Source organism: Condylura cristata, unplaced genomic scaffold (assembly GCF_000260355.1).
Source record: "Condylura cristata isolate star-nosed mole 26May11 unplaced genomic scaffold, ConCri1.0 scaffold00004, whole genome shotgun sequence".
NCBI classification, from domain to species: Eukaryota; Metazoa; Chordata; class Mammalia; order Eulipotyphla; family Talpidae; genus Condylura; species Condylura cristata.
Genome location: NW_004567105.1, coordinates 9,182,621 through 9,210,478, shown reverse-complemented (window position 1 = coordinate 9,210,478; position 27,858 = coordinate 9,182,621). Strand labels below are relative to the sequence as shown.

The 27,858-nt window shown below is 44.0% G+C and overlaps 1 protein-coding gene across 1 annotated transcript in view; it reads left to right on the top strand.

Moving 5' to 3' along the window:
• The window catches only part of LOC101621313 (chromosome unknown open reading frame, human C12orf75), a 25,406-nt gene extending 14,849 nt beyond the window's left edge, over positions 1-10,557 (top strand). The window contains exons 3-6 of the mRNA XM_012735132.1: positions 5,594-5,629; positions 6,563-6,642; positions 7,411-7,447; positions 10,184-10,557. Coding sequence (XP_012590586.1) covers positions 5,594-5,629; positions 6,563-6,642; positions 7,411-7,415 — 121 coding nt within the window. The 3' untranslated portion in view covers positions 7,416-7,447; positions 10,184-10,557. The remainder of the gene's footprint in view (positions 1-5,593; positions 5,630-6,562; positions 6,643-7,410; positions 7,448-10,183) is intronic.
• Positions 10,558-27,858: the final 17,301 nt, after the last annotated feature.

Here is a 27,858-nt window from a genome sequence, read left to right as displayed (position 1 = left end):
AAAAGGGTACGTGATTTTAGGGTTAAGAAAACACCTCAGTATTACAGTGGGGTTTTTGGCCAATACAACATCACTTTCCACACATTTTCAAATGATGTCTGTGATCAGAAGTACATACCGCAGAAAGCCATTTCCCATCTTCTATCATGTTCCCCTGGAGGAAAAAAAACGAGTATGTCACACAGATTTCCTCTTTAGAGCAGTGACTTCTGTGTGACGAGAAATGAAAGACTCCTCCCTAATGAGTGCAGGCTCCTGAGCAGCTCTCCTCCTTTGACCTTTGGCATACACAGACTCGGCCAGCCCGCACCGGCTGTCACAGGCGGTTAGAATCCACCCCCAGCTCCTGGTCCTCAGCCTCCTGCTCTCTCTCTCTCTCTCTCTCTCTCTCTCTCCTTCCCCTCTTTGGCACTCAGGGATATAGGACACGCACTGGAGAACTGGAAACTAGCCAGTGGTCAACTTAAAACATAAATGAAATCTCAGCCATTTCAGACCATAACATCATTCGAATATGTGGCTGCCGACACCACTGAAAAGACCTAAGCTCCCAGCCACCTGCCTCTTCCCGGTCCCCCCCTCCCTTCCCGCGGCTTAGTCCAGAGGTCAGAGTTCAGGGCAGGCCCTGGCGCCCTGTCTACACTCGCGGCCAAGAGGTTGGAGCATCGGAATGCAGAAGGCCCCTCGGTTAGCTCGCTGAGATTCAGTTCCGCGTGGCGGGGAGTATTTTGTTGCCTTTAGTCCCTGGTTGGATTGGACACAGCTGTGGCTGCCTCTTCTGTTTCCCATTTCCTCTGGCAAGAGCGCTCCGAGGGCCCGTGTTAGAGGTGAGACCAGTCAAGAGCGGACTTGGTGACCCTCCTCTCCCGGCCCCAAGCCGTCTGCTGTCCTGGCTTGGTCGTGATGTGCCCCTGCTGTCTCTCACCGTGACCCAGGTCATCGGAGCTGGTGGCCTCCCCCGTCATTGACCTGGGCCCTGGCACCTTGATGGTGAAGCGGGGCCGAGGAAAGGAAAGGGGAGCTCCTTTGAGTTTTTATTTTCAGGGGATTTGGTTGGTGGTACCTGGGTCCTTAGCTCTTGTGACAGTTTAGGTCCTCTTGGTAGAAACCTTCTTCTCAAGGTCTTTCTTCACTTATGGTAGATGGAGGGGTGCTCTGTCACCCCCAGATCCCTTCTCTCACATTCCCCTCTTCTCAGTGCCTCTGCTTGTAGCACGCTGGGCACTGGCCCCTGAACTACTTTCTACAAGGGCTGTTCAAAGTGGCTGACGGTGGTGGGGGTCCCACCCGAGGGGGTATATGCTCCCTTTCTCCTTTCCTAAAGGAGCGAGAGAGAGGCAAGGCTGAGTCTGTAGGGGTATCATGGTCTGTCTGCTCCCGGGGGCGTCATCAAGTGCAGCGGGTGTTTGGTCTCCTTTCCAGGTCATCCACTGTGAATTGGCCTCATTTTCACTTTATCTTTTCCAGCATGGAATAATTCAATCATCATGCTCTGTGCTGTGAGGGAAGATTCCAGGGTGAAGTCATCTCTGGTGTGCCCTCCCTGATCTGCGTTAGTACTGGCAGATCACAGGGTAATGCTGCCTGTCTTGGAGAACCTTCTAGACTCTCTGAGTGGCAGCTGTTGTCACAGGGCCAGGGGAAGGTGTGACTTTGTGTTCTGTCCGCTCTTCCCCACTTCCTTCATTGGTTTAGGGAACACATTTGATACTTTCTCGCAGTCCACGCTCTGGCCCTGGCCTCTCTCTCAGGCTGTAGTGACCAGAAAAAAAAAAAAAAAAATCAAGTCATTGGTGTAAAACCAAGAAACCATCCTAGACTTCTGTGTTGGGGCTGCTTGGCCACACAGACCCCCGGCCTGACTTTCTGCATCATCGGGGGTGAGGGAAGACCACAGAATGGTGACCAGCTTCAGAAACGGCACATGTGATTCCAGTGAGGCTGCCCAGCCTTCAAAATGTAAAATTGACTTGCCCTTGATTCAGATGACACACATTCCTTGTGTAACCCTTCATGACCCCCATGTGCCTCAGACATTCTCTTGGGCACTTGTAGAATATCAGCAAATGGATGATTTACATCAATTAATAACTGAATACTTCAGTATGTTTTATGAGGGGAAAAAAACCACAGTGATTCCTTAAAACGATGTACAGGTGGGCAGCAGCTATTCATACAGCCTGGGCTTTGTTCAGAAGTTGAGCATTTCCCCAAGAACAAGAATCTCAGAACTTGCTAAGTTGCTGAGTGTTGAGATATATTTAACTTCCTAGTTTTGAACCACCTGAAGATAGTTCCTAGGTCTCTTGTCAGCAAGACATGCTGTGTCAGAGAAGTTTGTCCTCCACACCAGAAGGTGAGATTTTTAGGATCCTCCTTCCCCAATGCTTCCTCCTTCCCTAACATGGAGCCTCCGGTAAGCAGGAGGCCACTGCACCAGCTTTTCAGAGCCTTTGGCTGAACGTGTCTGGGCCTTTTATCAGTGAGCTTCAATGGTGCTGGTGAGCCTTTCCTTTGGCTCATGCTGCCTGTGCAGCTGAGGCAAGACCACCTCCTTGCTGCTGCTAGGATGTTGCGGGGCAGGGCAGCCAAATGTCTGTCAGCTTGTGCCTTGTGTCCACGGGGATTCATTAGACCAAACATCCTATGTCTGAGTTAGCCTCAACCTCGATCTGGTTCAATAGAGTTGAAGGTAGCTGCTGATCAAGACTTTTGTACTTGGATGAAAAGGAATGATGTGGGCCCTCCCTTGTGAAGACTTTTGTACTTGGATGAAAAGGAATGATGTGGGCCCTCCCTTGTGGTGCAGTGGGCTAAGGCTCAGCACTGCAAGCTAGCGCACCCGCTTCAGTGTGAGTTCGATCCCTGGCCCCGGAGATGACCACATGGCGCGGCAGACCTCTCCAGTCTCCCCCGCTGTTCCCTTCAGCAGTGTACTTCATTGATCTGCCTGTTCTGCTCCCCACTCTGTCTCTGGTGAATCCTCTCATCGCCCCTGCACCTCTGGCCTGTACCCCAGTTCTGTATGCATAAATAAATAAATCTTTAAAAAAAAAAAAAAGAAAGAAAAGAAAAGGAATGATGTAGCCACCCAGCAAACTCTACAAGGCTGGCTTGCCCTTTGGCAGTAGATAGCGGTTTCTCCTAGTGCTAATGGTTTATGGACTCAAACTCTTTTACCATCCTCTTACACACAAGTGGAAAGAGCAAGCTGGAGAGAGCCAGCTTGGGGTGTGGGGTGTCCCTCTGATAGCAGGTGAGCTCTCACAGTTTATGAAGAGTTGGGATTGCACGAACTTGGTCCCATTGTCTCCCCATCTAACCTTGCTCACGCCACACAGCCTTACAGAGCTTTGCTTGTTCAACCTTAAAGTGTGGCCAGTAAGTGTCTTGCAGGATTGTGTCAGGGACTAAAATAAGTGATAAAACTGCTCATGAAGTGCCTGGCATAGCGACACAAGCAGGTTGTGAGACTGGCAGTGCTCTAAGTTTGGCAAAAGTGTGGAGCTGGATCAGTTTAGGACAAGCCATTGCGCTGGTTGGTCCTTGGGAGTGTCTCTGCTTGAGAGGCGAGTGATGGTTTGCAACACGGAGCATGGTTTTGGTATCCGATGGACGGGATTGAAGTATGGATATTTCTTGTTGGTCTTACATGTTCATTCATCCCATGGCTGTCTGAACCTATCTTCTCAGGTTTAAATTCTCAGCATTATTGTGAGGATGAGCTCTGAGTCCGTGCAGTTCCCTGGATTGTACTCAGGAGGGACTCGTTGAAGTTGCCACTGTCACTTGTGCCACCTGGGTCTTGCGTCCTCCAGTTGGAAGATATCTGGTTGTAAAAGGGGTGGATGAAGCAGGAGTCTCTGGCATGGGAGCATATGTACAAAGCCAGGCAATACAACATATTTGAAGGTTCCAAAAATAGACATAAGTCTTTAGCAATAGTATTTTTAAAGATTTTGTCATGTATCTGAATCTTAATTTAGTATCTAATGAATATGGTGGCAACCCTATTATTTCCTACAAGTTACTCAAGCTAGACGTATAAGTTGATTGATTTTATAATGGACAACAGGTTTTTAGAATATTGAATAATGTCTGAAGTAAGAGATCAAAATATTATTTTCTTATACTTGGGGATGTTAAAGTCAATTTTAAAACTTTGAAGATATCCTTAACCAGAATCAGGCAAAAGGGGAAAGAATGAAAGAATATGGAGATGTAATTGGTTATGAAAAGACGAGTTATGGTAGTAAATACAAGACAGTGTATATGGCCAAATCTTTCAGTTACATATTCCTTCAGAAACAATGCCCTGATAACTTGAGCTATTCAGGATCAAAGTGAACAGTGCTAGTAATCTTGAACAAACTTGTCCTCATCAACCTCCTGTTCCCGACGCCAGTGGGTCATACATCATTTTAATTGAAAGTAGTGGACAAGATTGTTCCACCACTTCAGTCGGCATCACACCATTACAAATACATTATGACTTTGACACCTTGGAATTAAAAAACGATCCAACTTTAGCAAGAAATAAATGAAGCTGATAATTATCTGGCACATTTAGGTGATGTGCTCAATTTGGATGAATTAGAGCTCAAGGTGGAGCTTGCACTCTGGAAGATGAGCTGTGTGGGTGGCCATGCTCACCAGGTCACTGCTGCATGACACTTTCTCATTATAGACACTTCCCTTTACTGGCTGCTGCATTGAAGCAGACACTCCAGTATGTATACATTTGAAAACATTATATAATTTTTAAGGGGGTGAGGCCATCCGAGCCAGTTCTTAGAAGATTCGGTGAAGCTGGCTAGATGTTTTCAGATTGCTTTCTTCTTGACAGAAGGCCCTTAGAATTGCATGGTGAGTTCAACCAGATACATTGGGATTTTGCTGAGTTTTTTTATTCTTTCTGAAAAGAACCTACATATGCTCTCTTGGAGAGATTCCTGATCCTCTGAGAAACAGGCCAAGGAATTCTAGTAGACTGTGGGTTTCTCTGATGAAAGGAAAGAGGCTGTGCATTGGCATGTAGTGATTTCTTCTACATATTTCCTTGAAAATGTTTCCTCTGCTTTGCAGTACATCATGTATAAGACGACTGGCTTCTTAGATAAAAGGAAATAAAATTGATGTGACCTTTTTGTGCTAAAGAAATCTAGAGTACTGTCCCTGAACTGGTAGGAAGAACAAAAATCATAGTGTGTAGGTTCTGGAAGGGACCTCGGAGGTCATCTGGTTGACCCCCTTATAGGCAGGTGATTGACCCACAGCCTGTCTCTCTGTCATGCAGGGAGTGGGGTGGCTCAGCCCAGATAAAAGCCCAGTCTTCCTGGCACCAAATTTATGTGCTCTTCCCAATCTTAGCTGCCCTCAGCTGTTGGCTTTATTTAACAGTTGGGCTTTTGGTAAGTCGAAAATTATTCCTCTTTCTTCTAATGCATGAGTGACTGAGGTGGAAACAGAAGATTATGTTGCAGAATACTCTATGGAAGAACTTGAAATATAAACAAAATTGACTCTCACTCAGCATCCCCTTTTTCTCATGACCAAAACTGAAGTCTCATAGCAAATGTTTTTCTCCTTTTAGAACAGAAGAATCGATAACAGATGATGACAAGAGGCGGTAAGTTTGGTACTGAAAATGACGGTAACATGGATAATTTTGACCACACCTTAGGGAGTTCACATGTCATGGATTAATTTGTCATGGATGTAACTGAACACTGTAGCACTGTAGGTCACAAATACGGATTCTGGGATTCTGCCAGGAAAATATTTGACACTGAGGAATAGGTAGGAGCATGAAAAAGAGCTTGCTCAGAGCCTACAACCTCGGCTTCTGTCTGGCAGGCTTTTTTTTTCTTTTTTCCTTGGCTTTTTTTTTTTTTTGCTTTTGCCTTTTGGAGTTTTTGTTCTTGTTGCCCGGGGGCTTCCCTTTCTTTTTTGTTTTCTTTTCCCTTCCCTTCCCGCTTTTGTTTACTTGTTTCCTTCTTTTTTGGTTTGTTCCCCCCCTTTTTTTTTTTTTTTTGTTGTTGGGTTGTTTTTTTTGTGTGTCCAGAGCATCTAATAGCATGTTGACCACTTTGAATTTTTGATAAATGTTGACTGATGAACTGTGATCTGTCATTCTCCTGTTTAAATGGTAATATCCTAACTTTTTTCTCATTTTAAGTAGAATATCTAAAAGTTATACTAAAGACAATAAATTCTCTCTCTAAATAATACACACATTCATTTTAATATAAAAAAATAGTTAATGTGCATGGGATTATGGTGATGGCACACGGATGACTTGGTGATGGGAAACCTGCGGGGATTACAATTGAGGTGGAAAAAAAAATGTACAAAATGATGTAAAAATAAACTTTTGTAAAAAAAAAAGTTATATGCCCAAGGATAACGGTATCCTGACTTTAACTTTCGAAAAATCATGAGTTATGTTTAATATCAACAATTCTAGAATTGTTTGAAGTCCCCTGTGCTGCTCTCACTTTCTGCAAATATATGGTACCATTTCCACCTGTCTGACTTTTCTTATCTGCTGCTTTTCTTTTAGAAACTACGGAGGGGTATACGTTGGCCTCCCATCTGAATCTGTCCATATAGTATCCAGTCAAACAAAGACTGTCCGAAAAAGTAAGTAAAATTGTGATATATTTTGTGTTTCATGCAAAAATGTCAAACTTGTATTTCAGCTTGCCTGACTCAACCTACATATTACTTAATTACAGCAAACTGTGTATAAAAGCCATGTTATCTGTACATTGTAGTCATTTGGCTAAAGGGCTACTGAAAAGATGGGATCATTCCAGAGCAAATGTGAGCATTCTTTTGTGGTTATGCTCCATGGAGATTTTAAATTCCTTGCTAGTTTCAGTGATGATGTGTGTCAAAATGGAAGGTAGTATTTGACTAAGTTTTTGTAGTACAGAATGGTAAATTCTTGTAATATATTTTGAAGATGACTCACTGATCCAAGTTTGGGGGCTGGAGGGCAAATAACTGCCTGTGTCTAATGAAATGAAATGAGGGTTCCCCTTCTTTTTAATAGTAATTGTGAGACTAATGAAGCCCTTTTGTTAACAAGTATGACCCACAACCTTGTCGCTAGCTTCTTGCTTAAGTAAATCTTCAAGAGATGCAGGTGCTAAAGAGCGTTGAGTGTAAAATCGTACAGTCCTCTAATGTGTATTAAATGCCTGTTAATATATCTCATATGCAAACAAAGCAGCATTACATTATTTTTTTCAGATTTTATGTTTATTTGTTGCCAGTTGTGATTTGTCTACTTCATGACTTAAATTAGCAAGCAGCTACATATGTCACTATTTTTTATAGTTTTATATGAACTTGGAATATTTTTTATACTGTGATCATTTAATCTTTATTAATTTTCTCTTGAAGATTAGAAGAAAATGTCTCATGACTCACTGACCAAGAGGTACTGTATATCTTTCTAAATAATGTTATATATTTAGCCTTGATGATGAAATGTAGCTAGTATTCTGAAAAAAAAATCTTAAACATAAAGACAGGGGGCATCTTATTTGGGGTGAAGCCTGTAGAATCAAACATGTCTTATTATAAAGAGGTCATCAGCAGTTAGATCTATTGTCTTTGCTGCTCCTTCCCATTTCATTTAAAGTGCAGCTTTATTTAATAAGAACAAGCTAAGTGTCCACTTACAACACTGAGGTTTCATTCTTCATTTCCAAAGCCTTTGAGGGACTAGGACTTTGGAAATGTCAGGGAGCTACCAGAGAGGATAGAACTGGGGAGTCGATTATGATCAATATTGAGTATTTAGCATAGCCTGGGATAAGTTAATATTCAGAGAGGAAAAGCATTAGTATCTAACTCTGCTGGAGATGGGCAATCATTAATATATAGTGATAACAGTTTTGTAGGAAGAAGAATGGAATCATGGGCCAAGTTACAGGTTGGGTATTAGAAAACATGCTCAATGTGGACAGAAGAAACGATTGTCCAAAAGGTGATTCTGGTCAAGAGCTTGGAATTAGAATAATGATAAGATGGGCAAGAACCAAGACAGAAGAAAAGTGACTTTCATTTATTAATCATTTTCTGTGTACCAGACTCTAAAAATTATAAGCAACAGATGCACAGAGGCAAAGACTCAGTTTCACCTGGCCCAACAACTCAGATCATGAGGAGCCCCCAGCTGTCTTGTTGAGTGACATTCAGCCTCTCGAATTCAGTCCTCAGGAATTGTCTGGTCCCCTGAGGTAGCCCATTCTTGGCAGCCTTGGATTTGGGGCAGGCTTTTGCACTGCTAAGTTGAGCAAGTTACTTTCCCTAGGCAGTCTCCAGTATGTAATCTATACAGTGGATCTGATGCTTAACTGAAGGGTTATTATTAGGATTAAATATGGAACCAGTGGGAGCACCTGCCCTCACCGCTGTGATCACAAGCATCCTCTTCCTCTTCCTCTTCCTCCTCATCAGAGTAATCAGAGTCCAGTCATTGGTAGCCACGTGGTAGATCAACTCAGATCTGTACTGATTTGATGCAGGACCAACTACTTGCCTGGATCCAGTATTGGCGTTGGTGCTCTGGATGGGGAAGGGCCAGAGAAGAAACTTACAGATAGAGAAATGGGCTTTCCCACTTGTAGGGTAAGGACACAGAAAGTGGAATTAGTTTCTTCTTAATAAGAACTATAACCATCTCTGGATGTCACTTCTTTGAAGATGTTCTCATAAGGCAGCAGCATTTTGGAGGTTTATTATCTAGTTCTTCATAACTAGATAATAATATATTCCATATTAGGATGATGAATTCTGTGTGAAAATTGCTGAAGATTTCCTAGTTCTGAACCTCCATATAGATATCTAAGGTCCCTGCTAGTTTTCCCCTGTGCAGGTATCCTTTTATTATTGAAATCAAATGGAAAAGGTAATCTAGTTGAAAGCAAGCACATATTACTGTTTACCCTCCTGCAAAGAGGGTATATTTCAAAAAAGCCCGGGGATAGAGTGGGAAGGGCACTATATAAACAGCCATCAGGACACAGCTACTCTGCTGTGAGCACACAGCTCTTCCCTTCTCGTCTCCCTCAATTTCAGTTTCTGATGGGACAGTTATACAACATAAATGATCAACTTTGTGTGTGGGTCTAAAATTCCCTGATAACATTTTAGGAGTATTGCTGGTAAGCCAGACTGCATAACTTTAGACAGCTGGCTAGAATATTTCCTTACTACACATGACTATAAAAATAGACTATTTTTTCCCCCATCCCTCTCTTCAATTTTCCTCAATCTGTAACTCTACTCCTAAAAATAAATTTGATCTTGGACTTTCTTTTGCTTCCTATGCTTTGCCTGAAAAGTGTTCTACATTGAAGGACTGTTCTTTTGCTTTCACTCAAAGGTCCTTGGCGGTTCTTATGGCCAATCTGACTGAACCCCTGACTTATGTGGTTTTAAATTATTGGGCACACACCCTGAAGAGGACTGAACCTTTAAAGAGAAAGACATTTGGTGGAAAGGATGGCGGCACAGTTTTTGACAGAACTTGCAAAATCACTTTAGAAATAAAACTGCTGCTCATTGACTGAAGTTCAGAGAGATTTGGTTACTTTTTCCAACAAACGTGGAATGATTTCAGAATCTCTCAAAGTTACTTTATTGTGCTACAGATGGATAGTTTCTGCTATAGATGACTAAAGGGTGAAAATTATGCTCCCTTAGATGTGGGGAGATCTTCCAGCTCAGGGGACCTTAAATGATGACACTTTGTCACCAATGATGTGCTAACTGCCCCGGTCGCTCCTGGGAGAGCAGAATGGATGTGGCTGCAGGACCTGACCCTGTGCAGAAGGAGTGAAGTGGGACGGCACCCCTGTTTAACTGGGGAGGTGCTGATGTGCAGTTTGGTTAGGTATTACCATGTTGCCCTGCAGCTCAAGTTTTCTGGCTTCTTTTTCCCCTGGAATTTGTCTCTTTACATAGGGGTCATCAGTGCTTAGCACCACACTGGCCACGCATTAAATTTTAAGTCAATCTGGAGTGAATATTGAGCATGTGTCTTACTTACAGTCAGCCAGGTATCTGTAGGCTTAAAGCTGGTGTATATATATGTATGTATATTATCAAAGTTGTATCTTGTCAAGTTTGCTAATGCTTTTCCATTTTTTTCTGCTTGCATTCATAGCACCCTTATCAAGATTTGGAAGAAGTTTCTTCCCGTGGGACATTGGAACGGGCACAGACATTCTAAGCAATTCTAAACCGCCTCCTGTTCTCCTGATCATCCACCTTCCCGAGTAGTCTTTAGTCTAGAGCCTAGATAAAACCATGAGGACATGTTGGATGTTGTCCTGGGAAGGAATTGGTCTGAATACACTTGGAGGTGGAACTTCCTGTGATGTGCCTGTGACAGATGAGCTGACATTGCTCAAGCTCTGGCGGTTGTGACAGACACCCCCTCCCCGCCTGGCTCATGAAGATCATGTCTTTTCACTGATACTTTTTTGATAGTTTTATATAATGAAATCCTTATTCTATTTATACTTTAAAACAATAAGGCACTCTAAATAAATTACCAAAAGTAATATATTTGTCTGTGATCTTTTATTCTTCTTACTTCACGTTAATTTTGGGTTGTAAAATTGTTCGTTCGATTCTCACTATTCATTGCTTTCCCTTTTCCACAGCTTGATTTTCAGTTATTTAAATGTCCGAATTTTCCTTCATGGGGACAGTGTATTACATGGCACCATTTAAAAATAAAAGGTGGAAATGTGCCTGCCATTTGCATATCGTGATTAGCTTCTGTCTTCTCTAGTGGAGGCTTCTGGGATGGCTCATGGTTCACGGCCGTGGAGAGGCCCAGGTGCCTTCGGGGTGCACACGGCATCTCGTCACGTTCATCCTATACTGTGTTCAAAGACTTGTGACTGATGGTTAGTGGGATGTTTGGAAATCTCTTAATTTGATAACAAGCACATGGATCCACTCAGTACAGCAGTGTAACTTATTCAGTCAGTGTTTTTCAATAATTAAGACTTTTGTATCCTCTTTACCTGGATTTCTTAGTCACTTGTTAAGTTGTGACATTGAGATACAAAATTCAGAGTGTGACATCGAGATGCATAGGTGTATCAGTACAGAAAGAAGATAGCACTTTGGCTCTATAGTCCTTATCACACTCCTCTAAATTCATTTTTCACCCAGTTACTCTACAGATGTACTGAAGCCAGAGACATTTTCCCCTCTTGTCGCTAGCCCCCCCGGCTAGATCCTGGCATAACCTTTCAGAATGAGGGTGAGGGGGACTGTCAGGGCACTTTGGTGTGACCTCACTGATCATTGTTCATTAACCTTTATACCAGGCCCCTTTCACCCCCAGCACTATGGCAGAGCAGTGATATCAGCCTCAGACCAGTGATAACACCGGTCCATTGTGTGTTCATGGAAGAAAGTCGCTTGATTGTTACCAGTCACTTTTATATTTACTCAGCCCTTGAAACAAACAGAAAAGTAGCTTGTATCAATTTCTGCTTTAACAAGAAGCATGAAATCAGCGATTAAACTGTTGGTGTCCGATGTCTTAAAACTCCCCGGGTTCCAGTCATGTCTATGGAATGCAGGCCTCTGCTGACCTCTGGTGGACTCCACCTCTAATAGCAGCGTATTTGTTTCCCTTTATTATTTTGATGGGAATATTTCATAGCTTACTTTCCATAAAGTGTTCATACATTCCAGGATTCAGCAATTTCTTCATAACATCAGGGAGTTTACATATTGGCTTTTCTACTTATTTGCTGTGTTTCCTGGGCCATTTCACTTCTTTGGGGATGTGTTAGGCTTATATGTATCAAGTGCTTAGACATGCAACACACTAGCTTATTGGGTTTCCACAGCAGTCATATAGTAACAAATATTTCCATTTTACAAAGGAGGAAACCAGGAGTCGAAGAACAGTAGTTCTGCTTATCCCAGAGACTAGAAAATCAAATGCGTTTTCATAGGCAGCAGAATCAGAGAGGGGTGTGACATGGAGTCAATGCTCAGTGACATCAGCATTACCGTTACCCTGGATCTGGGACAAGACATTGCCAGGCACCCTGGAGATACTTGTTTACTCGTGGGTTGCTCTCATTAGAGACACAGGCCAGGTGTCTGGATAATGATACACTACGCCAAGTAGTAAGCTATGTTTGTTTATGATTATGTTTTCTACACACTATTTTTTTTTTTTTAAAGCTTTATTTATTTATGCATACAGAGCTGGGGTACAGGCCAGAGGCTCGGGGCGGTGAGAGGCTTCACCAGAGACAGAGTGGGGAGCAGAACAGGCAGATCCACGAAGTACACTGCTGAGGGGAGCAGCGGGCGGGTCAGGAGAGGTCTGCCCGGCCATGTGGTCACCTCCCAGGCAGGCGGGAATCGAACTCATGCGGAAGTGGCTTTAGCTTCTCAGTGCAGTGCTTTAACCCGCTGCGCCACCAGGGAGGGCCCACTACACACTATTCTTAAGTTAGGAATTAAGTCCTCATTTCTCCAGGGACGGATATGGGGTCAACCTATACCACTCTTGATTGTACTGGGGAAGTCCTGGGTGGGAAGGGAAGAAGAGGTCACGTGTAGTAATGTTGGCTTGCAATGGGACCTCCCAGGTACGGGTAGTGAGGATGAAGGAATCAGAAGACCGGCTCTGACACTGAAGCCCAGGACCATGCCAGGGGCTGCCCAGCTCACACATTGCTGCTCCCACTCATGACACTGGCTGTGAGTGGATACCTGAGAAGCCGGTCCAAGCTCAGCCAACTGCCCCAACAAGGGTTGGGGCTCGCCCCGCCCACTCCGCTCTGCTTGCCTCTGATTGGGGGAATCTGGTCACATGTCTGACCGAGCAGCAGGGAGGCCGATTGGGTCCCATGGCTGACAGAGCAGCAAGGAGGCCGAAATCGCGTCTGGCTCCAGCCGGTGGGTACTTGCTACTTTCTCCGACATCTGAAGAGGGGGGCTCGACTTGACAGACGCCCACTACCCTCCCAAATCTCATTTCCCGCCACTTATCTTTCCCTCCACAGTGCTACAGCCATGCACATTTTGTCACCAAACAAACAATTTCCTTCTGCCCAGGATGCTCCGCTCCCCTATACTGCTCCTCCCTGAGTTACGCCGAGGCCTCCTTCAGGGTCAACTGTCACCCTCTCTGGAGCCTGCCCTGGCCTCACCAAAGCTGAGCTGAGGTGCTCCCTCACCCCTTTGCCTTCACCCCACTGTGCCTGTCGCGGTGACGCTCACCGACACGATGGACTCATCACGGAGACGGCTGCGGCTGTCGAAGGATTCCTCACGAGATGCTCCACCTCGCCAGAAAGTCCCAGCTTCTCCCTCACACCTTGGCTTGCTCCTCTCCTGGGCCTGGTGCTGCAGTGATTGCCATTGTTTCTTGCTTCCACCTCCAAGGAGAAGGATCCCTTTAAAACGTCAAGTGGAAGTTCACTGGGAGAGCAGCACATGCCTGTTCCTGCTTCATAGGCTTTGGTGGAGAGTCAAGCTGCTTTTCAGGTGCGTGTCAAGAATTTGTATTTGTATCTGGAAAGTCAGGAAGCTAAGATCTATGTATGGGAGTAGGAGATTGGGAAGAGAGGGAGAGAATGAATATGAACTGTGGGTCACAAGAGTAACTCCTGATGTTTAAAAGACTCCTAGTGAATTATTATGAGCTTCTTCACACCCAGAATAACTCACCACAGGACATTTCTGCTTCCTTGAATCCCATCTTATAGGACCATTTGTTTTGAGGTACAACAGCTTTTTCATTAAGCACAGTGTGCTCTGTCTGTGATGTTTATTATTACTCCATTATTTCTCTTTTCTTTTTTTCCCCCTAATGTCATCTTTTAAAATTCTTTTAGTTGTGCTGACTACAGGATTCTCTCCTTCAGATAGCTCCTCCCACACTTGGGATGAGGAAACTGAGGCCCAAGATTGCAATTCACTTGCCTCAATGTCTCTTCCAGCAGCAGGTCCTGCCCGCCTGCTTGCTGAATCCCTTGGGGACCTGAGCCTTAAGACCAGTGGGTGGCAGGGTGGGATAACCTTAAAGTTTTTCTGGGAGGGCATGGTGACATTTATCAGGCTTCACCATAAAAGAAGTGGCTTAGAGTCACAAAGAAAGAAGGAAAGGAGGAAAAGGGAAGAAGAAAAAAATGGGGAGAGAAATGAATTAATCATAGTGTAGTTGAGAGACTGCATGTTGAAAATGGCTCTTGGAGTTTTAGAACATGAAGAACAATGGACTTTTCTTCCCTCTCCCCCCACCCCCAACAGGAACTAGTACAGAGATAGATGTAGAAATTGGAAAGGTGGACATTTTTTTTAAACAATTTTTTGGGGGTGAGTTGAATAGGACCCCCTCCAAAATTCATGCTCACTCAGTACCTCAGAATATGACTTTCTTTATAGTCTTCACAGATGTGATTAGTTAAGATGAGGTTATGCTGCATTAAGTGAACTCTGAGTGTCCAGTAAAATTGATGTACAGATAAGAAAACAGAGGCACACAGAGAATTTCCAGCAAAGATGGGGAGTGGGGACCAGTGATTGGTTGTAAGCCAAAGGATGCTGGGAGGCCCCAGATGCTGGAATAGGCAACAGAGGATTCTTCAGAGGAGGTATGGTCCTGCTGCCCCTGAATTTTGGACTTCTTATCTCAAAACTGAGAGAATAAACTTCTGTGGTTAGTAGCATCCGTTTAGTGGTACTTTGCAATGGCAGCCACAGGAAGTCTTTGCTGGGTATGGCATTCTCTTAGCCACAAAGTGGCTTTGGGAGTGCCTTACTCCTGAACAGGTGGACTTTCCCGCCCTGTGTTCCCGTCTTAGGAGCATTTCCCATGGGTAGGCTGGCTCCCAAGGAGGAAGAGCAGCTGAGCACATCCAGTTCCTTCTCTGAAATGAACTAATCAGAAGGGAAAGATGAGAGGTCAGAGGGAGTCTTGCTAAAATGTCTCCCATGGGAAACCTAGGGAGTGGAGACTAAGTGTTCCTACCAGTGAGTAGGAGCAGTGGAGTACAGCTGCCAATTTTCAGTCTGCACAAAGTTTTCCTAAAAATATTTGAATCCTTATCCAACATTAAAAAGTTGGAAGATTTCACGTAAAATCCAGATTTTAAGCTGCTCTTAGAAAATGGAAATTCTGGTCACAGGGGGTCATATTCCCACAAAGCAATGGCTGGCTGTTGCTGCTAAGAGAAGGCTTTGTTCAGGTGGGTGCAGAATGTCCAGCCCCCCATTTTCCCAAGTCTTATCCTTGGTCTGCACCATGCCTTTCTGTTCCTGCTGGTGCTTTTAGACATTTTGATATAGGACTCCCAGAATGGAGATTAAGATTGTGAACCAGAAAGAGAGAAAATTGTACATTTTATTTTGTTGGAAAATGTTTCCCCACCCTGCTGGGCTACCTCAGAGGCTGCTGAAATCAGTAAGACAGTGACTCCTGTCTGCTGGGACTGGACGAGCCCTGTGGCTAAATGCACTGGACCCTTCCACAGTCAGCTGGACCTTTCGTGTTTACCAGTTGTGAGAAGGAGCATGAGTGAAAGCACTGACTGTGCGCTGAAACTATAAGGGACACTTTAAGGATAAAAGAGTCAAGTAACCTTTGTTCCTTCCATCTTCCTAAACACAGACAGCTGTAACCAAATTAAATTAACTCTGTAAAATTCAGGAATGGCTTTAAAGTTATGAATCATGCTTCTTTCTCCATAAACCAGGTTTGTTAGAAACCAAATCCTTTAGTTATCTGAAAATATTTGAAATCATAGATGCCTTCTTTCCTTTGTTAAGACAAATATATATATATATGTATTCTTTTTGTAAACGGAGACCAAATACTAGGAGGATGGGGACAAGTCATCAGAGAAATCTGTTCTCTAGGGCTTTGAATAACTACTTTCACAAGTTTTTTTCTACCAAACATTGAATTTGTTTCAGAGTGAGGATTATTTCAGCCAACAGGACACAGACTCTGGAGCCAGACAAGTCTTGTGTTCAACTCTAAGCTCAGTCACTTCCTTAATGTGTGGGCTTGTTCATGCTACTTCACCTCACAAAGCCCCCTATTTCCTCTGTTGTCCAACAGGAATAATAACAGATTTTACCTTAAGAGTCTGGGGTGAGAATTCAGTAATGTAAATAGCAGATTTTTATAAATTAAAAAAATATTTATTTTACTGAGGTAACATTGGTTTGTAACTCTATGCATGTTCCAGGGTTAGAACTTCACACCTCTTCAAATGTCTGTCACCACACCACACCCACCACTAGAGCCCCTTGAATCTTCTATCTAGTTCATTGGGTTCCCTCTCTCTTTGCTCCCCACTTCCTTTTCTCCTACCTGGCAGCTTCAGCTCTGCAGTCAGATTTCTAGAATTTGTTTTGCTTTAGTTGTGTCTGTTCCTTTGTTTTGTTTCTTTGTATTTCACAAAGAAGTGAAATCATCTAGTATTTTCCTTCTGACTTATTTTGCTTTATATCACCCTTCCCCCCCCACCCAGTTTAATCTATGTTGCCGTAAATGACAAGAGTTCATCTACTTTTCTAGCTGGCTAGTGTTTCATTGTGTGAGTGCACACCACAACTTTTTGCGCTCCAACTTTTTGAGTTACTCATGTCTTTGGGTACTTGGGCTGCGGTGATCACTTGGCTTTTGAAACTGTTGCAATGGAAAACTGGGGCACTGAGCCCTTTGAACTAGCGTTTTTTTTGCAATCCTCAGGTGGATACCTAGGAGTGAGATGGCTGGCTCTATGCTACATCTACTTTCAACATGTGGGACCTCTGTACTGTTTTCCATGGGGGCTGCACCAGTCTACAATCCTACCCACAGTGTAGGAGGGTTTATTTGTCTGTATCCTCATCAGTAGCTGTTTCTGGGCTTTTTGATCCTGGCTATTCTCACAGGTGTGGTAGCTCACTGTGATGCAAATGCAAATAGTTTTGATTTGCATTTCCCTAAATAACAAGGGACATTTTTCCAGGTGCCTGTTGCTCCGTGTATGTCTTCTTTGGAGAGGTATCTATTGAGCTCTTCTGTCCACTATGTGATTGGGTTCTTTGTTTTCTTGTTGACTTGTATGTGTTCCTTGTAGACCCTGGGTATTAGCCCCTCTTTGGATGTATGATGTGCAGATATTTCCTCCCATTCCGTAGGATGTCTTTTCCATTTAACAATGTCTTTTCAATTTAACGATAATTTCTTTTGTTGTGCCTTTTAGTTTGATGTAGTCCCACTTGTTTGATTTTGCTTCTGTTTCTTGTGCCATTGTAATCAGGTCCCCAAAGTCATAACTGAGTCAATGTCATAGGGTGCTTTCTTTCATGTATTTTATGGTTTCAGGTCTTACATCAAAATCTTTAAGTCACTTTGAATTAATTTTTGTGTGTGATTCAGAGGTTTTTTTTTTTTTTTGGTCTGTGTACATGGGGTACACCTGCAAGGATATGCCCGATAAGTGGGAGCTGCTATTCCTGTCTGAAGAGTGATATGGGACAGTGGAAGAGGGGAGTGGAAGCGAGAGGGACTTGGTCTGGAGTGTGCTTCATCTGGTTTAGCTGCCCTATACCATCTCATCAATTTTCAGGAAAATATTTTGCTAAGCCAGCTTTCAAGGAGCTCCTTTTGTGCAGTAAGGAGTGCTATAGCAATTTTGGGAATTAGAGGTCCAATTAAGGTGGTTTTCCCTCCTCCCCCAATTTTATTCTCTCCTGGAAGGTTGCAGGGAAGCAGGAAACTCTGGACCCCATCCAAATACTTTGATGCCTGGGTTTTAAAATAACCATCATCTTAGTGAACTTTCCAGACTTGCCAGTGGCCCTCCAAGGGCAGCGACTGCTCTGATGTGTTGCTTCCTGGGGGCCTCAAATGATGGCAGGTACAGGAGAACCCAAATGACTTCCAATAGCCTATTTTAAGTTTTGGGTGAGAAGTCAGCTGGAGTTGTGTAGAGGTAGGGTGACAGAGAGGAGAGTTTTGTTTTTTAAAAATGAAGGATATAGATACTTCTAACGGTGAGAAGGAATACCCAGTCAGGAGACCATCAAATTCTGCAATGGTTGCAAGCTACAAAAACTAACTCAATCAAGTTCTTGTAAAAAAAAAAAAAAGTGAATTTACTTGTAAAAAAAAAAAGTGAATTTATTTGTAAGGAATACTCTGTAGAGCTCAAGGACGATGAGGTTTGCAAGGGCCTTGAACCACGAACTGGAAAGTAATCACATGCAAAATGTGAAGTGTTGATACAACAGATGGCGACCTGGTTTTCAAACATCAGGTACTGAATGATCCATCATTCTTCAACTGATGCGAAAGTGCCTCATCTATCCCATTCTAATGTGTGTGTGTGGATTTGGGTTATTTATGGGAAAAAAACTACTCCACCTGTTCTCTGAGGTTGTGATAGCTTAAATTGTGTCCCATCAAGGAGATATGTTGAAATCCTAACCGACAGGACCTGGAAGTAAGGTCTTTACAGAACTCATCAAGTTAAAAAGAAGTCACTAGCATGGACCCTAATCCAATAGGCCCATGTCCTTTTTTTTTTTTTTTTTTTTTAAATAGTATGTTTATTTTTACATCATTGTGTGCCTTTTTCCACCTCAGTTGTCATCCCCACGGACTTCCCATCACCAAATCACCCATGTGCCATCACCATAGTCCAGTGCACTCCCCAATCCCCCATTTTTGATCCCATTCCCTATTCCACCCCCATAAAATGTCTCTGGTATATAGTTGTTCATTATTATTATTATTTTCTCCCCTGGTCCTTTGTACTCCTGTATGAGTGAAACCATCCAATATTTTTCCTTTCTTTCTGGCTTATTTTACTAAGCATGACCCCTTCCAGTCCATGTCTTTTAACAAGGAGAAATTTGAATTCAGAGACAGATATGCATGGAGGGAAGAGAATCATACATAAAAGGAGGGTCAAGATAATGCATATGCATACCGAGGAATGTCCAGATTGCCTGCAGGCCACTGAGAACTAGCAAGAGGGGGGAGGACCTTTGACTTCAGAGGAGCCAACAACTTAAGTTTGCACACAGAACCTCTGGTACTGAGAAACAAGAATTTTCCCCATCTTGTGGTACTTCATTATGGCATCCTAGAAAATTGTGTTAATTGTTATATATTTATAACATTTAAAAATGCCTGACTATGTTAATCCTGGAGGAGAATTTTAAAATGGCAAAGATTAGAGCCAAAGATTATAAATACTGAAGGTTATAATCTAGAATAGCATTTAAGATTAAATTTATTATGACAGCTTTTATCGTAATTTTAATTTTGCTCTTTTCTCCCAGACCCTTTTCTACGATCCCTGTCAGAAGCTGTTGTAGACTTAAATAGGCTCTTGGGCCTTGCTTTGGGCCAATCCTGTTTGGCTGGACATTTGCCCATGAGGGGATGGGTAACTGTGCTCATTAAAGGAAGGCACTCTTGAAATGGGTGTGTTTATTACCTGCCAATTATAACTCAATAAAATTGATTGAAATGAATGGTAGAAATAATGGCAATTAAGATGTATTAGATAGGAGAATGTAGTATATGGGGCCACTGTTTGCTTTTTTTTAAAAAAAGTTTTATAAAAAAAGATTTATTTGTGCACACAGAACTGGGGTAGAGGTCAGAGGAGCAGGGGCGGTGAGAGGATTCACTAGAGACAGAGTGGAGAGCAGAACAGGTCGACTGATGAAGTACACTGCTGAGGGGAGCAGCAGGCAGATCAGGAGAGGTCTGCTGCGCCATGTGGGTCACCCCTGGGGCAGGGATCGAACTCATGCTGAAGCGGCTTTAACTTCTTAGTGCTGTGCTTTAACCCACTGTGCCACCAGGAGGGCCCCCCATCATTTGCTTTTTAATGGGTGTTGTACGTGCTCTGCATACTTTGGACCAGAGGTCTCCATATATTTGGATGCTTATGGACTGGGTCTCATCGACTGATGGGGTGGGGAGGTTTCATTAATAGTTGGAAACAATTTAGGCCAGCTCTCATCTACTTGCCTAACACTTTGAATCCATGTGCAGGTCATTCTCAAGTGCAGGCTAGTGAGATTCTGTCATAGCCTCACAGATCAGCTGGGAAGTACAAGCATAACCCTCAAAATGTGGAGATGTGATGTGACAACCTAATGTCCATATTGAAGTTTTTGGTATAATTCTGACTTTAGTAATGGGGAGCTCATTCTATTGCCATGCTACAGGAACAGTTAAAGTGTCATTAAAGTTCAATCTTGATTTCACCAGTCAAAACCAATTAGAGAGTGTTGGAGTATTTCATGAATATCTCATTGAGATTTTTAATAGTGAAAAAGGTTCGAAGTATAAATGAAAATTGTTCTAGTTTTTCAAAACAAGGAAACTTTAAATTGAATGAAGCCAGTATTCATGAAATCTTTCCTAAAGCAACATTTCAGGATTAAGGAATCTGAGTAGATTAGACCAGAAATTCATTAAACTACTCCCTTTCAATTCTGGGTCTATTCCATTATACTGAGATGGGCAAGTGAGTTATTCAAAAGCTGTTACATGTGCAAATACCTAAGTTAACTGTGATAGCAATGGATTTTGTTTGCCTCCTGTTCTTTTCTTTCCCCCTCTATTGCTAGCGGAAGCCCCGTTTGCTATGGGGATCTATTCCTCATGGTTGGAAAGGGCCAACTCTTATCTTCCCTCACTATCAAGAGGATTGCATGATCCTCACATCTGGGAAAAGATGAATTTCCCAATTTTCTCGCATTTAAAAAAAAAACTTTAATCATCTCCTGACAAAGGCATGTGGCCTAATACATAATATTTTACAGAAGCATTTGAACCATAATAGGGAGTATTTAAGTAATAGGAATGATTGTCCTGAGTTGTGGGACCCACATGGATTCAAAGTGTTTTTCAGGTTAGCTGATTACCAAGTCATAGTTTGGTGGAATGAGAGAGGTGTGTCAAAATCTCCCATGATCATGCCAGATTTATGATTTCTCTGTCTAAGTATCATTAAATTTAATTTCAGCTTTAAATATTTTGAGTATCTTTTATTGATTTATACATATACATATATGTGTACACACACATGTTTAATACTTTTTGGAAAATTGAGATGTTTGTATAATTATGAAGATCATTATTTAATTGCCAGCCCTAAGCAAGCCTTCATATGAATGCAGTCATGAGAGATTGATCTAGAACTATCTAGCAAGGTGCTCTAGAGTTCCAGACCCATAGGAACCGTGCAGGATAATAAATATTTATTGTTGTAAGCTGCTAAAATTTGGGGTAATTTGTTCTATTGCAACAGACAAAAATACACTCCCCTATTTCCTATTTGAAATTTTGGAATTGAAATTTTGAATTCATTCCCCACTCTTCCTTTCTAGTGGCTCAGGTATCACTGAGTTTTCTTCTGGCTCACATTTCTCTGCATTTACTGCACTGAACATGTGTCTTTTAGCCATTGCCTATTTCAGAGGAGGATACAGATGGAAAAGATCTTTCATGTAATGCTTTTATTCTTCTCCCAAAATGTAAGCCAAGTTTATAGAAGTGCTCAAGGTGACCTTGAAGCCCGTCCCTTGGGAGTGTATCTGAAGGGAACAAAGGTGTTGGTATTGCTCAATCACCAGGAATGGAAGCAGCTTATTTTGGCTTTGAGATGGAGGCTGTATTTTCACTAATTGGTGAAAGGAGTAGTGGGAGGCTTTGGCTGCAGAGAGTAAATTCTTTTTTACTGACCCATGGAAAGTGACTTTCCTTTCCTGGCCTGCACCTTCACAGATGGCCTTTTAACGGGTGTTCTTCCAACTAAGGATATGTGGTTGAGAGTCTGACTGTTGGGAAGGTTCTTGGCAGACTGTGGACCCCCCGATGACCTTGGATCCTTCCCCCTCAATTTTCAGCAGTAACCTGTTGAGTCCTAGAGATGACCCAGACATGTTTGCCTAAGTCCTTCACATTGGCTGAGTGGAGATATTATGTCCAGCAGGACTGCATTTTGGCCTACCTAGCCTCAACACCAAGACACTTTTTATGTGAGGAGATTGTAGGTTCTAATCTCCAATAGGTCTTTGAAGTCTCTGCTTTGATTGTCTTGTATTCTGGACTGAGAGGGACTTTGTAGTGTTCTGCCCTAAAATGCTCATGTCATCCAGTGAAAATATGAACCACCTTTTCGTGTTTACCTGGTAAGATGTATTTGCCATCCACAAACCGAGGTGGCGAGGACCTGTCCTGTCATCCTGTGGGTGGGAGAGCTGAGGCTCTGACAGGTGAGGGCCTGCCATTCGTCCCAGCTGGGGAAGAGACTAGACTCCAGGCCTGTGGGATCCAAAGCTGACTGCTAAATCCTGGCATGGGATGGGCAGCCCTTTGCCAGGAGCCCTTGGCCAGGACAGCATCTGAAAAGCTGAGGGCAGTGGAACAGACTACCTACGGATCTGTCACCACCTCGGGCTTGGGGCGGGCGGGGGGCGGGGACTCCTCTTTCAGCAGATCACCCAACCCCGAGTTTTTCTTAAACAGTAATTGTAACAGGGTAGTCCCCAGGGAAAGGGGAGGTTCCAGGTTCTCTGCCCCATTCAAAGGAGGGTGGAGCTGAGCAGAGAGGAGAAGCTGGAGTGGAGACCGTAGAAGAAAAAAGGCAGGATAGAGAGCCAGGAGACTTGGAGGAGGCACAAGGAGCAGAAACATGGAAAGAAACTGCTCTTGCTTCTTGCTTTCGGACTGGGTGAAACAGATGTGAGTGAGACCCCTGGGGAGATTCACTATGGCAGCTTTTATTGTGATTTTAGTTTTGCTCTTTTCTCCCAGACTTGTTTGGCTGTTTCTGACCCTTTTCTATGGTCCCTGTCAGAAGCTGTTGTAGACTTAACTAGGCTCTCGGGCCTTGCTTTGGGCCAATCCTGTTTGGCTGGACATTTGCCCATGAGGGGATGGGTAACTGCAGGTGCATGATTTGGAAACCAAATTCCTTGTTTTCTTCTGTATTACACGCTGCTTGTTAAAGTTCCTTTCCATGAAAGGTCTTACACACTAGAGTATGTTTTAGCTTGTGGCAGATGGCAGAAACTATTTAGAGCAGGCAGGTTTGGAGTTTCTGAAGTGCACTCTATGACCGTGACCTCAAAAGCAACAGCACAGGTCGTTCAGAAGATTCTACCTTTCTCCAGAGAAGTCCCTATTGGAGAGAGCTGACTCACACTTTCTTGAGCTGTGCTAACTCTGTGTGTACATCTCAGTGTGAGGGTGCAGCTGGACCTCCTGCTCCCCATCTCAACCCCGTCTGTCTCTAGCATCCTGGGTACTGCTGACTGGGTCATTTCTGCCTGCATCTGAGCAGTTGAGCCACTCACGGCAGATGTGGCCAACACCTTCACTCTCACTCTGCTGCACAGGAGAGTCTCTTTAATGTTTTGAGGGGATCCCCTACCTATTGGCTGAGCTCCTCTTAATAATTGCCCAGGCTTTCAATAGAGTGAGCTTTTTCTTCTGGAAGCCGGCGGTATGTTACTTCAGTGAGGGGCTCTGGATCAGGCTGCCCTTAATTGTACTTCTGGCTTTACTCCCTGTGCACTGTGTGTGCTCAGACATGTTGGTCAACCTCTCTGAACTTCAGCCTCTCTGCTGGTGAACCAGTGGTCATGATACCCACCCATTGCTGGCATTGAAGAGTAACTGCAGTGATGCATTGTGCACGGGCTGTCAAGCAAGGGCTTTATAAAATAATCTTTTTAATGCAAAGAGCTTATTGTCTTGATCTTCATCAGAGGGGACATGTTCCAGCACTCAGACTCCTCGGGGCTGTGGGTCCTCACAGCCTGTGAACAGGCAGGGCTTCGGCCCTAGTTGCTTTTTTCTTTGGTTTTCTCATTTTCCTTCACAGGTTTCAGGGGTGATCTCCACATTCGAGAACTGCACATGCTCAGTAGTGCCAAGCAGCCTCCTGGCGAGACGCACCCTCTCCCCCACCACCACCCCGCCCCCCTTGGCTGCTGACTCTGGCTGAAAGGCATTTTCAAAATATTTCACATGGGATACGAGTGCTAAAAAGGCTTTACCTTAAACTCCATTTTACAGATGGGGAAACGGAGGCCAGGAGCAAGGTGATGCTGGGTGTTGTCAGAAGATAGTGCAGTGGCCTCGTGAAGCCTACTCATAGAAAACTCCCAGTTCCTGGACCTTGTAGCTCCGTGACTAAGCGAGCCACCCAGAGTCTCTACATCCTGACTTCCTCCCCCGTAAGGAGAATGAAACACAAGTTGCTTCCTGCCTTGGGGAGCCACCAAGAGGATTAAATGAGGATGTTTGCCTGTGTGTGGACATGCACACACGTGTGTGCATACATGCCTGCATGTGTGTGTGTGCATGGCCTTGCCCCGCGCCTGGCACAGATGACACCTCCACCAGCATAACACTCACCCTCTCTGCTGATTCTCCTTCACTCTCCTCTTCCGGTCTGCATGCCCACCACAGGATGTGTGCTGACAGCCCCCGACGGACCTGCAGCTGAGTGCTATGGCCTCCTGTTTGTCCCCACAACACTCGCATTCTGCAATTTGGGGACCCTGGGAACTGCCTCCCTTCTGTTTTTCTTTAAGATTTATTTATTTATGCATACAGAACTGGGGTACAGGCCAGAGGAGCAGGGGCAGTGAGAGGATTCACCAGGGACAGAGTGGGGAGCAGAACAAGCAGATCGACGAAGTACACTGCTGAGGGGAGCAGCGGGCGGGTCAGGAGAGGTCTGCCGCGCCATGGGGATCGAACCTCCGGGCCGGGGATCGAACTTGCTCTGAAGTGGCTGCTGCTGGCTTGCAATGCTGCACTTTAACCCACTGCACCACCAGGGAGGGCCTCCCTTCTATTTTTTTTAAGGTTTCCCTAGAACTCTGGTCATATATGCTGCTTAAACTTTGGGGACATGTTGGTTTTTCCTTATAGTCACATCATAATCATAATCATCATATAATTCCATTATCAAGAGGAGAATTAGTGAACATATAAGCAGGGAGTTCCATTCACCACTGTGCTAATTCCATAGTGACCTTGGAGGCAGATTCTATTTTTAGCCTACTATTTATTCAGATGCAGAAATTAAGGTGACAAGATGAGAAGTAATTTGCTCAAGGCCACCACTTGGAAGTGGGGTGTCTAGATATGCCCCCAGAGCTCTCCAGTGTTGGAGTTACTGTGTTTCTCTCTCTAAACTCAAAAACCAGGACTTCATTAATCCATCGACCTTATTTAAAGAGATCCATTCTCTTTTGTTTTAAAATCCGTGTTGATTGTTCAAGTTCTCTGGGCACTGATAGAGTTTCACAGCTGTTGATTCTTGGGTGTGGGTATGGGTGTGGGGTTGGTGGTTTCTCTTTGGATGAAACCGGAGATGGCTAAGGTCTACCAGTTAGCTCCAGATATTTGACAATGTGTCTGTCTTCTCTGCCACATTTTGCCTTTCCATTTAATGACTTTCATTTCAGATGGAAAAATTTACAGCTTTAAAAAAACATCTTTTTAAAACATTTGAGGGTTGGAGGTGATGGATGGAAAATCAGGCAGGGTGACAGCAAAGGCTTATTTTTTTTTTTTTAAATCTATTCTTATAAAAGCTCTTTTTGCTTGGACCTTAACATTTTTGCTTCCAAGTTCTTCTCTTGTTAGTGGTTTTACCCTGTCTCTGTTTATTCTGTGACTTGTGCCTGAAGGGAGGTTTTCTCAGAAGAGAATCACTCACACTACATCTTGTTCTGGCCATGTGTTGACCTCTGTTTTGGTCATTTGTGCAGTGGAGTGGAGGGTTTATTCCTGTCCATGGGGTTGCTAAATAGAAGTAACCCTTAGTGGGGCAGGGATAGGATAAACCTCCACTGGACTAACCAGACTTGTAAGTAGAGGTTTATTACAAAGGAGTCTCACGCGTGTGACTAAGGTAGCTCAAGATGCCCATCATTTCAGTCAGAACTAAGAACTGAAAGCTTCATTCAAGGAGGTTGGTTTGCTCCAAGGCTACCTCGTTGGAAAACAAAGCAGGGAAACAGCGGTTCTTGGGTTGGATGTTAGGACCCCATGCTGTGCTCTCTGGCTTTTCCCTCGTCCCCACATTCCATGAGGCTGCCTCCGTTTTATCATCTGTATGAGGAAGTCATTGCAGAGTAGTTAGAGAGATAGGCTCAGAAGGAGGCTATGGACATTCATTCCCTCCTTGCAGCTTCCTAAATTTTGAGGAGATCAGTTTGTGCTTCACTTTCCTCAATGGCGAAGTGAGCATAGCCCAACTATGGAGTTTTCGGCACTTGTCAGGAACTAAGCAAGTCAGTGTCTGGCCCATCCAGTTCTCGTGGGCCTTCGTGGGCAACTTCCTTTGCTCTCACATGGCCAGATGTAGCCAGTGCCAAGTGTGGTACCAACCTTCTTCATGAAAACCACAGTCGTTCATATTTATTGAATTTTCACATAGTAGTGTTTTCTAAACATTTCACTTTATTCCCATGAATATCACCTTGAAGACGTTATTTTATGCCCTCCTGTTATAGATTAAGGAATGAGGTTCAAGGGACCAAGAAACTCACTGAAAATTACACAAGTAAGCTAGAGTCAATCCCCCACATGCAGCTGGGAGAGCACTCTAGTGAACAGCGAGGATTCAAACTTCCTTCTGTAGTGTGGGTACTGGAGTAGTGTGGTGGGGATCCCCAAAGATTCCCTCATCTAGCTTCATGCTAGCCTTACCCATTTGGCTAAATTAGAGAACTGGGGGCAGAGCCCTGGGGTGCAGATTGTAATGGAGACGTGGCTACAAACCAAGCGTGGCTGTCTCTTTCCGGCTGTCCCTTTCCAGCTCCTTACCCCAAGGTGCTGACTCCTGTTGTTCAGATCCAGGTACTTAAACTCTGGCCAGTGAAAGTATTGAGCTGCTGTTTCGGTTTTGGCCCTGGGTGAGGGGATGGCAGGTGATTTGAATATCAGATGTTCAAACTGTAAGTAATAGTTTGATCTATGAAGGAGACAGGTGATCTGATCTGGCTTTCTCTAGGGATTCGGGCTCCAGTGGTTCTGTATTGGGAGCCTCAGGCTCAAGCTAGTAACCACTCTGCAGCCTGCTCCCACAATTCCCCAGTAGTGCACCCCCCCTGTCCTGGATGCCAATGGTGCACACCCTTATCCAGCTCAGTGCTGACTGTCCAAAACCCCTGGTGAGGCCGTGTGCTACTGATTCAGCAGCTGCCCCTCCTTTCATGAGTTATGCTGCCCAGTTTCACTATAAAAACAGTTCGATTAAAGTTTTTCCGATCCCTTTCTGCTGGACCATTGCTCCTGGTGCATGCTGTTGTTGTTCATTATTTTTCAAAGGTTATTGGCTTTATTCTGCTCCAGTCCAGGGGTTAATAAATGGAGGAGCTGAACCCAGCAGCTTCACTTTTGCAGTATCTGCATCTTGCTGGACTCCCCAGTAGTTCAAATTCCTGAGAAGGAATGCGATGGGCTGAGCTCTGGCTATAAATCTCTCCCTCCGCCTCCCTTAGTCTAGGTGAGAATCCCTTAGTCTAGGGATTCTCGAATCCCTCAGCTGTGGCTAGAAGGTGGGGCCATGAAGTTCTAACATGGCAGTCTCCACAGAGAGACAGAGAACATACCCACCAAGGGGAGGGGAGTGATCAAACCTTTCTACTGTGCACGCCCCATTCCATCCTGGAATCCTCCCAGTGTTCTCTCCAGAGGGTTATGGCAACTCAAGCATCATGTCTGTTTCTCTTCCTGAGCTGTAGGCATGGGGGCCTTCAGCAGCAGCTCAGTTCTGCCTGATTCTGGAATCAATCTGCAGA